Below are 11367 nucleotides of genomic sequence, written 5' to 3'. Positions count from 1 at the left end.
ATCTGCACGAACTTTCTCATTATTCCTATATACATTCCGGTTCAACCAGCTATTCCTATACATTCTCTTCTCTTACTCTCCTGTACACACTCGCAATTCCTTTTTGCCCTCGCTCTCTCGACACACCAATCCATTGACAAATAGCTCTCACAGAATGCATCTGAATTTACATCGAGTGACTGGAAGCAAGTTAATTGATTGAAAGTGAAGACAGACAGCTAATGCACGTGACCACCCCTATGACGTCGTCACATCTTCGTAACTCCACCAACACAACCTTTAGCGAACATTATCCACTCCTTGCTCTCTTATACTGGCGCAGGATGAGGCGCTCCTGCAATCCACTAAATGATGTTCTACACCAGACTACTGCGCGACGACAAACACAATCGTGTTTTCTTAAGGATACTGTTAGGGTTACGGATGGGGAACACTGTAAAGGGCATTGCAACATAACTGCTCACCATATTCAATCAAACTCATATCCGTTACATAAGAGAGATGTCTCTCTATGCTCTCGTATTGTTTTTGTGAATTTATAGAAAAGCTTTTTTTGTTATTTCTCAGAAACAGCAAAGTTGGGACTTAAACTTTTAACCATAAGTTGTTCATAATCTGAACTAAAAAATGGTCCCTGAAATTTTTTTAAAATGCTTTAATTTAGCAAATAAGTTGAAAAGATGTACAAAACTTTGTCGTGATTTCCAAAACGCAACAATTTCGTAAACAAAGAGCCATAACTTATAAAACATATTTTTTAAATTCCAGAGACACTTTTTTCCTTTGGTATGTTAGCATTGAAATGTAACAAAAAATTTTGGAATCGGAGTTGTGAGTTTCGAGAAATAGCGTTTGAAAAATCAGCAACTTCAGCATTTCTAACAATGGAGTTATTAGCACTTTTCTACATTTCCCATGATTGAACGCCTGTTTTAAGAATTGACTAATGCGGAGATTTGGAAATGTTTGGGAGGGTACAGACACAATTTCTACGTATACATAGCTACCCATGGGTGCAATATATCAAATATAGTGGGTATTGAAATTTCGACCGAAAATCACTTCCCAATCCTAACAGTATCTATCCTTAATATTTGAAACGAAGACTTGCGTCGCAGTACCTGCGTAGAGATTGTCTTATACAGCAGGTTATAAGACTTCATGTATGAATTCTAGAGGGAGATATATCACAATATATGCACACAAAATTCTGTAAAAGTAAGGGGCGACGACCAAATTTCGTCAGTCTATAGTTTCTCCGAAACACTAATGTGAAATGCGTGCATAAACAGGAGTCGACAAACACCAACGACAGTATGCAACATCTTACACAATCCACATGCAGGCATTTAGCGGGCATTAATTTGGTTGTGTAGGCTGATATGTATATTGGACCTCACAGAAACGTGCACACGTGGCAGGAATTCATGGCAACAGTAGTGTGTGCTGGGCAGACTCAGCGCGTGGACACGATGATCGCTAGCGGTAGCCGTGCGCATCGTTACAACACAAGAGCATTCATGTCTGATCAACAACAACGTCAAACGTCAGTCGAATAGTATCACCATCTTTACATAGAATCTCACGATATAGAACTAAGGGATAAATATACAATTATTTAAAAACATTATTTACAAATCAACAGGCAATATCGTCTTTTAAACAACCTTGTTTTCGTACACGCTCCGAAGAAAATTTCTGCGAAGCTCACTGTCCCTGTCAGGACAACCAGTTACCTTGGGTAACGTCACTCCACATCAGCTAAAGCTGGGTTTACACTAGTAATTTGTGTTGGCGAATTGGCAAATTGGACCAATTTCCCAACCGACAATCGGCAGTGTAAACGCAAAAGTTGCACGACCAACTGATCGATCGCAACTAGTTGGGAGATTAGAACATGTAACTGATGTTCTATTTTTGCCAACTTGGAATTGCCAAATTGCAAAATTGGTCCAACTCGCCAATTCGCCAACATAAAGTCGGCAGTGTAAATCCAGCTTAATCCTCGTTCACAGTGAAGCGCAAGTGCCATGACTTCATTAATTATATATCTGATAGTAATATACAGCCTCTTTTCCTCTCCCACCTCCCCCCCCCGTGCAAACCCTGTTCCCGGTGCTAACAGATGATGCAGCTTTTCCTGCAACTTGACGGTGATTCACTGGGATTTAGGATCTTTCTCTTGTGCTTGTCAAAGTTCTTTGTCATGTACCTGTGGATGCAGATGAACGATAAAAAAAATATTCACAAGATGGCTTCCAAAAGAGCGGAGAGTTTTCGATTTTGTCAGCGCAGTTTACTATGAAGTCGCACGACGTACGAGTATCGCATATTCTCATACTCTGTTCTCACAAAACTTCATTGCTATATTTTTTAAATTTTACTTGATCTATGTATTCATTAGTGTCTGCGTGCTTTTATTTATTTTAATATTTTTTCTCTCTCTATATATATATATATATATACGCACACGCGCACGTGCGCAGCTGTGTGACAATGCTGCTAAACCATGCCGGGGGTACACATGCACGCACGCACGCACGCGCACGCACGCACACACACGCACGCACACACGCACGCACGCACACACATGCACGCACGCACGCACGCACGCACACAGGGAAATTTTCCTATTTTCCCTATGCTTCCTATGTCCGCGCCAACTATAAACGAAAAGGAACCGGAAACGTATCAACGTACTCGCGGCTGTTCTCTGTCTACGCAAAACGAATGACATCAACATATCGCTCATTTCAGCAGATATTGAGCATGCGCGGTTGCGCGCGCAGGTCTGACACACACATAAACACACACACGCACACACACACACGCACGCACGCACGCACGCACACGCGAACATACCTCTGCATGCGGAGACGTGTCTGGTTGGTCATGGAGTAGGACTTTAGATAGGACTTGAGCGACGTGGGCAGCGGCAGATGCTCGATACTGTACATGGTTGTCCTGTTGACGATCACACGGCAGCATAGCTCCTGTAGCGACAGCACTGCGCAACACACACAAACACAACCACGAGTTAGCATTCACATGACACAAGGTGTACGCACGAGTGTCGAAATGATGTTAAAGGGATACATTTCTCTAGGTTCTTCAGATATTTTCAGCTAAGATAGGTTAAAATTACGCTTCATAAAAAGTTTTATGGTTCAATATTTATTAGAATTTTTTTTTAATGTTTTAAAACTGACGGCTATACCGTTGCTTACAAAGACGGTGGCACCACTGGCAGCACACCCACTGAAAAGTTGCGCAAAGCAACGTTTCGGCTGCAGGCTACAGACCGAGGGTGTTTCTTATTTATTAATTTAAGAGCAGAAGGGTTGCAATATATTATAAACGACATATAGTTTCAGTTATAATAGGGATACATTTGTCCTAAAATGAACATCGTTCGGTTAAATAGCAGGGTGCAAAATTAACGGTAGTCCGGAGTCAAATACTCCCTGATTTACTGTCGGACTCCCTGATTTGACATATGCAGAAGTCCTTGTGACTCCCTGAAAATTCTGCCATACCAACTAGTTTGTTCCAGAGCACGGCTTTGCAGAATTACCATATTTATTCAGCTAATACCCAAAGAAAATTTGACAGATGTGCAGCTGCATGAATCTTAAAAATAAGCACATGGGATTATTGTTAATATATTTAATTTTAAACCTCAGACTGTGGACTCCCTCATTTTGCTGCAAACTCCCTGTTTTTGAGGGTCCGTTGGATTCCCGTGTTCAAAAGTTAATTTCTACCCCTGAAATAGCATTTAGGTATAAATATAATTGCACTTTTGTGATTAGCCCTCGGTCCGTAACGTGCAAAATAAATTGGCAAATTAACTAACAACACCCTTTCCTAATTCACCTAGGAGTGATCGCAAAAATCTTCGCGCAACTTTCTCAGTTTCTCGCCATTTCACCTCGCAACGATCGAAATAAACCTTCCGACTAAAAACTCGAAACTCTGCGACTTTTATCACTGCGATAACGTAACAACTAGGGGAGATTCGAGTAGACCCCCCTCCCCCCCCCACCCATCCATCCCTCCCGCATTACCGAAATAGAGATATTTTAATTAAGAGAATAATCATTTTGACAGCAATCGATAGAATTTACACTCCGATGCGAGACAGTGACATGGAGATGCATGGAATTCACGTGCGATTCACTGTAATCAGTGGGTAACTAGTGACGGCAATCAGAAACTACGTGACAGCGATGCTAACGACCTTAATTGGTTTACGAACGCATCAGACGCACGCGCACAGAAGTGTTAGTCAGAACAAAAGACATTCGCGGACCGCAGTCACAATTTTCATTCAGGTGCAACTAACACACTAATAGCACATTTTTTTAGCCATCATTGATTACAATAAGGACGAATATTTTCAATTGTCTTCATCGTGCTTATCTGCCTGCGTATCTGTCTGCGACCCACATGCCTACCTGCCCCTACACCCACATATACCTTTGTGGTGCCGCCACAGACGGTCCATGCCATTGCGTTTGAGCACGAGGCGCGACAGCTCCGTCAGGGACTCTACGATGTTGAAGTCGCACAGGGAGCTGACCTCGAAGAAGGCCATGCTGTGCTTGAGCGCGTACGCCTCGGCCTCGTCCTCCGAGATCTGCCGCTTGTAGGCGAGGTGCAGGCGGTTGCCGACGAGGATCTTGGGAACGCCCGGCGCGTGCTGTGAACGGTACGGTGCCGATACAGTACGGTGCCGATACGATATGATGCTCATACAGTACGGTGCCGATACGATACGACGTGATACAACAGAGTACTATTGACTGCCGACGAGGATCTTCGGAACGCCCGGCGCGTGCTGCAAACGCGCGAGCAGGAGAACGCATGTGATACTGACATGATGCAGGTATTATGCTAACATGATACGATATGATAACGATTCTGATACCCGGTGCCAATACGATACAAAACGATGCCAATACTATATGGTGCTGATATGATACTATAGGATCTTCGGAACGCCCCGCACGTGCCGCGAACGTGCGAGGAGAGGAGTCAGCGATGGTGCCGATACGGTACGATACTAATACGACATGATACGACAGAGTATTAGTGACTGCCAACGAGGATCTTCAGAACGCCCGGCTTCTGCTGCAAACGGTACGGTGCCGATGCAGTACGGTGCTGATACTATATGATACCGATACTATACGATGCCGATACGATACTGATACGATGCTAATACACAATACGATACGATGCTGATGTGAGCAATATATATATCACGAAGTCTTTACACTTCCAATAAAGCTGCAACACAAGCTTGCGACAAAATGTGCGAAAATGTGTACGATACTACACTGATACTAATACGTTACGATGCCGATAGGATACGATGCCGATGTGAGCAATATATATATCACGAAGTCTTTACACTTCCAATAAAGCTGCAACACAAGCTTGCGACGACGCATGCGAAAATGTGTACGATACTGCACTGATACTAATACGTTACGATGCCAATACGATACGACGTGAGTGGCGTATTGCGGTCATCGACGCGTTGATGAGACTTTACAACTCTAATAAATCTTCGCCGCTCCCGCCGCATGTGCCGCAGCCCGTCGAAACGTGAGAAAATCCATAGGATACCGACGCGATACAATAAATAAAAAATAAACATCATGAAACTGCTGTACGTCCAGCTTTTGCTGCCGTGTAAGCGCGCATCCACTTGCGAGTAAAATATCACGACTATCGAGGCATGTCTTTACACGCACTGCTGATGAATCTCCCGCGCGTACCCACACGCTTGCGGCAACGTCCACGCAGGGGAATAGTGCCGTTGTCATCAGTTGATGATAAATAATTAAACCTCTAATTAATAGAACGCCGGCGATGCTATAACGTTTCGGCATGAGCTACACCGCGACTGAAGGTGGGTGGGGGTGGAGCAGTAAAAAAAATACATGAGGGCTCGAGTCGATTTAGCCCCCGAAATGCCAAAAAGAGCCCCGGAAATGCCCAAAAGAGCCCCCGTAAATTTGCATAGTTTAATGCAAACCAAATTTTAGAGTTCAAAATTCATGCACGCGAGCTTGAAAAGTAGCCCCCGAAAAATAAATTAAATCCCTGGGGTGGGGGTCATTACCGAACGCTAACACTGCAGTATTAGGAAATTTACCGAGGTTACTCGAGGTTGCCTTCCAAAACAAATCCAGCCCTAATTTCCCAATCACAGAAACGTATACATATTCCGAGAGTAGACGAAATAGGAGTAGACGAAATGGGACTGGAGTAGGCCAACCGGGATGTTACCACTGTAAAATTTATTAAGCAAGTAGACATACATGATACAGTCAGACCCGTGTTAGTGGACACCTGACAGAGAATGGACACCTGTCTATTAAAGACACCTTTAGCGATTCCCAGGAGTGACAACAGTTACACGCGGAAACCGTCTCTATAGAATGGACAACTGTCTATAAAAGACGCATTTGGCATTTCTCTTCACTGACCTGTCACCATTATAATTATATGGGTTCGACTGTTTCTCTTCAGTGACCATTATATATGGTTTCAACTGTGTAGCATGCTAGCTAACACATTTTTGACAGGTGGAACAACCAGTCATAACTCCTAACAGGCTTAGAAGTAACTCTAGATGAGCATTGGTTAAATGTATTTACATCCCCAGCATGAGCAAGTCTGACTATAAGTAACACATGCAAACACAACTGATATAATAATAATAACTATATTAATAATAATAATAACATTAACGAATGAATTTATTTATAGTACCATAGATCCAATATAATCATTATCTACGAGGACTGATTTAACTCGTTGACAAATTTGTTTTGCACACTCCACGTTGTGGCTTTGTTTAACATACCTCCTCAATCTCCTTGATCCATCTGTCTATCCCATCAAATGACCACTTGTTTGTGATGTCGTAGACAAGCAGAATACCCTGTAACAAGTCGGACACGATCGGATTGAGCGAAACTCCCGTTTTCGCGCATTTCACGATAATAAAAAAAGCCCACACGTACCTGCCTACACACGACGGTAGTTAATCTCCGATTTGCATACAGCTCGAAAATTGCAAAAAAACTATTAATTAACCCAGCAATTATTAATTATCATTAACCACTCAACAAGCTGACGGGGCGAGAATTAACCATTTAGCGACCAAGTTTAATGTAAAAAGAATGTAAGAAGCCAGCGCGTGTACTGCAGCGAGTCAAAGACGACATTGAAGAGTTGGACGTTGGGTTTAATTGATCGTTATCATGACGACCTTACCTGTGCTCCACGGGAGTAAGATCTGATGATCGTGCAGAATCGTCCCTGACCACTCGTGTCCCTGAAACAGAAATTAACGAGTCTCGTTAAATATCAAGAAATCGAGAGAATCGAACATGGATTTTTTTCAAAAGACTACCCGCTACGAATGCGGATATCTTCTCGGATAAACATCACTTAGATAGGTCATTATTCCTATTCACAAATTCGACGATGAATACCTCTATTCATACACAACATAAATGCACATAGATAGGACTTTTTATTGATAAACGATAAAAGACATCACGGCCATACGATGTCGATATGATATCAAAGATATAAACCAAGGGGATTATATACGATGCTATACTATAGGAAAGGCACGAAGCAGGAGCGAGTGCGCAGCACACAGTAGCAGTTTTCACAGACATACGACACCGCAGAAATAGCGAGTAATCTTCACACAAGAGGTGTACCCGGGGCGCTACCCGCATTGCTATGGTGACATTCTCTCGGGCTGCCAGGCAGCGTGGATACATCACACCGACACGCTAGTACGCACTAATAGACCGTTATTAGTAGCACTCCACGCAGCAGGGAGAGAGAGAGAGAGAGAGAGAGAGAGAGAGAGAGAGAGAGAGAGAGAGAGAGAGAGAGAGAGAGAGAGAGAGAGAGAGAGAGAGAGAGAGAGAGAGAGAGAGAGGAACAAGGTTTTCAGTGGCGAAGATTTAAGACCGAGGGGCAGCCGCAGCGCACGGACGAGGAGAAGGAGTCGCGGGGGGAGGGGAGGCGAGTGGAAGCGGGGAGGGGGGATATTAGGACGACCTGTAGGTAGGCGAGCTTAATGATCTCTCTCTCTCTATCGCGCGCAGCGCACTCGCGGCTGGCCTCGGCGTCGCCTCGGCTGGGAGGACGGTTAGGTCACACGTACAGTATGGAGCCGCGCTGCTTGATCTACTGGCGCTTGCAGGGTACAACACTGCACCCAAGCCGCCCGCCCCTGCCCACAGGCATCCCGGGTCGCGGTCACGTAGCGGACTGAAGCCAACCCGTCAGACTCCCCGTATCTCTACTATTCTCATCCCTCGGTGTGCCCCTTGGCTGCTGTATCTCTCCCATTGTACCCCTTGCTATATATCTGGCTACGGTGTAGCCCTTGGGGCTCTGTATCTCTACGCATTGTAGGCCGCGCTTGGCTATATATCTCTAAGCGCGTGTAACCCGTTGGCTCTGTATCTCTCTCGACAGTGTAACGTCGCCTTGGCTCTGTATCTCTACCAGTGTAACCGGCCTTGGCTCTGTATGCTCTACGAGTGTAGCCGCCTTTATTCTACATGTAACTGGCTCTGTATCTCTACAGTGTAACGCCTTGGCTCTGTATCTCTAGAACGTGTACCGCCTTGGCTCTGTATCTGCTACGGGCAGTGTACCGCCTTGGGCTCTGTATCTTACCGTGTACCCGCCGTTGGCTCTGTATCTGCTACCGGTTGTAACCCCTTGGCTCTGTATTTCTACGCGGTGTAACGGCCTTGGCTCTGTATCTTCTACGCGAGTGTAAGGCGCCCTTGGCTATGTATGCTGCTAGCGCGGTGTAAGCCCTTGGCTCTGTATCTCTGCAGTGTAACCCTTGTCTGTAATCTCTACTACGGCAGTGTAGGACCCTATGGCTCTGTATCCTACCAGTGTAACCGCTAGCTGCACTCATCATCCGCTAGGAGAGACTCTTCGCTCCACCGTATGCTACCGTATGTATCGGTGTAGCTACACCGGTGGAGCTGGGCTGGTGCTGCTCGTGAGCGAAGTTAAACGCGGTCGATCTGAGAAACTTCGTGGGGAAGGCTTTGCGGGCGCGACGCGTTGCGTTAGTTAAGGGCCGGACACACTAGGCGATTTTACCGGGGGACTCAGTCGGGCGACTCAATCGCCGGTGAAAATCGCCTAGTGTGTCCAGTCAGTCGCCGCCGATTTAGACGCCCGATTTAATCGCATCGATCAAAACGTTTTGTTATTATCGGGCGATTATTTCAGTTGCCCGATAAAATCGCCTTGTGTGTCCGGGTCGGCGATAAAGTCGCCCGATTGTACAATTCATCAGCCAATCAGAGTTGTTCAATGATACTGACGAAATACGACAAAGTGGCAGAGTTGATCACTTTGTGGGAGGCGAAGCCCCTCTTGTACGATATGTCCCTGTCTGAGTACAGGGACAGAACGAAGAAGGAGGTCGTGAAGGTTTCAATGGCGGCGAAGCTCAGCGTCACCGGTAATTGATCGGGGGAAATTGATAAACAATACACGTGTACTGTAGGCCTAAATTAAGCACTAGTACAAAAATACAAGTTGCTTCGCTACAAGTCGTCACGATCCCGTTTTATTTGTACTAGCGGTGTTCCGATTAATCGAGTTCTTGATCATTACTCGTTTGGGCTGCCGAGTTGATTAATCGAGTAGAAAATCGGACGACCGAGTACAACTCTAACTTTTTTTTTATAACTTTTTTTCAGAATGTTACATAAACAGTTTGTAAGTACACACCTATACATAGACTTGTGAACATTAGTCTTGCTATTAGGGATCATATAATATCAAGAGCGTACATAAAAAAGTATAGGAACTCGCCGTCAAAAATCGCGTGATGTGTCCACTCGACTCGCGCGATAGAATCTGGCGATAAAGTCGCCCGATTAAATCGCTTAGTGTGTCCGGCCCTTTATCATAAAGCAGTGGTTCTTAACCTTTTTTTGAGTCATGGACCCCTTTGAGAAGCTGGTAAACACAATAATTTTTATGCGCCTGGTTCACGCACTGCCTGAAGCCCATCCACCCAAAGGGGTCCATGGATCACAGGTTAAGAACACCTGTCCCAGATTACTTCGAGATTTGTTCAAAGTTAAACACGGTCGATCTGAGAAACTTCGTGGAGAAGGCTTTGCGGGCGCGACGCGTTGCGTTAGTTAAGGGCCGGACACACTAGGCGATTTTATCGGGGGACTCAGTCGGGCGACTCAATCGCCGGTGAAAATCGCCTAGTGTGTCCAGTCAGTCGCCGCCGATTTAGTCGCCCCATTTAATCGCATCAATCAAAACGTTTTGATATTATCGGGCGATTATTTCAGTTGCCTGATAAAATCGCCTAGCGTGTCCGGGTCGGCGATAAAGTCGCCCGATTGTACAATTCATCAGCCAATCAGAGTTGTTCAATGATACTGACGAAATACGACAAAGTGGCAGAGTTGATCACTTTGTGGGAGGCGAAGCCCCTCTTGTACGATATGTCCCTGTCTGAGTACAGGGACAGAACGAAGAAGGAGGTCGTGAAGGTTTCAATGGCGGCGAAGCTCAGCGTCACCGGTAATTGATCGGGGGAAATTGATAAACAATACACGCTCACTGTAGGCCTAAATTAAGCACTAGTACAAAAATACAAGTTGCTTCGCTACAAGTCGTCACGATCCCGTTTTATTTGTACTAGTGGTGTTCCGATTAATCGAGTTCGTCGATCATTACTCGTTTGGGCTGCCGAGTTGATTAATCGAGTAGAAAATCGAACGACCGAGTACAACTTGAATTTTTTTTTTATTACTTTTTTTCAGAATGTTACATAAACAGTTTTTAAACTACATACCTATCAGCGAAAAAAATACACGGGAGCGGCGAGCGATTTCGCTCCCGTCAGCTTTCAAAGCGCTCTGGTAACAACAATTACGAGAGCGAAAATTTTGGAAGCTACGAGAAAAAATCGCTCCCGTGCCGCCGGCAGCGTTACGACCCATTTCCAACGTAGACAGCTAGGGTATCCAAAACATCTAGAGCTGCATGAACTCCCTCAACGCATGATTCGCCACACGAACAAAAACTCGCGGTAGTCTATAAGAAATCAATGTGTTTTTATAACCGCGTAACAATAAGTTTATATATCGCAGGGGTTATTGTGGGAAGTTAGGGCACGACCAGTGACACATGACACGCACGTAATCAAAGCTGTTTTCTGAATTCGTTACGTAGAAAGTGGACTGTTTTTATTCAGGTAGATATTTAGAAGAAATGTAAACTGTATATACTTGAAGAATCTAGGCACTTGTAACTTTGTGG

General features: G+C 44.8%; 1 protein-coding gene across 1 annotated transcript in view; it reads right to left on the bottom strand.

The window, feature by feature from the left end:
- Window positions 1–875: 875 nt before the first annotated feature.
- LOC106806171 (ras-related protein Rab-40B-like) overlaps window positions 876–11367 on the bottom strand; it is an 18585-nt gene continuing 8093 nt past the window's right edge. Inside the window, exons 3-7 of the mRNA XM_014808033.1 lie at window positions 7294–7354; window positions 6881–6958; window positions 4480–4702; window positions 2863–3007; window positions 876–2212 (exon numbers count right to left, since the gene is read on the bottom strand). Of these exons, the coding sequence (XP_014663519.1) occupies window positions 2119–2212; window positions 2863–3007; window positions 4480–4702; window positions 6881–6958; window positions 7294–7354 (601 nt within the window). The 3' untranslated portion in view covers window positions 876–2118. The remainder of the gene's footprint in view (window positions 2213–2862; window positions 3008–4479; window positions 4703–6880; window positions 6959–7293; window positions 7355–11367) is intronic.

This window comes from Priapulus caudatus, unplaced genomic scaffold (assembly GCF_000485595.1).
Source record: "Priapulus caudatus unplaced genomic scaffold, Priapulus_caudatus-5.0.1 Scaffold145, whole genome shotgun sequence".
Lineage (NCBI taxonomy): Eukaryota > Metazoa > Priapulida > Priapulimorpha > Priapulimorphida > Priapulidae > Priapulus > Priapulus caudatus.
This window is presented reverse-complemented; position numbering and strand designations above follow the sequence as displayed.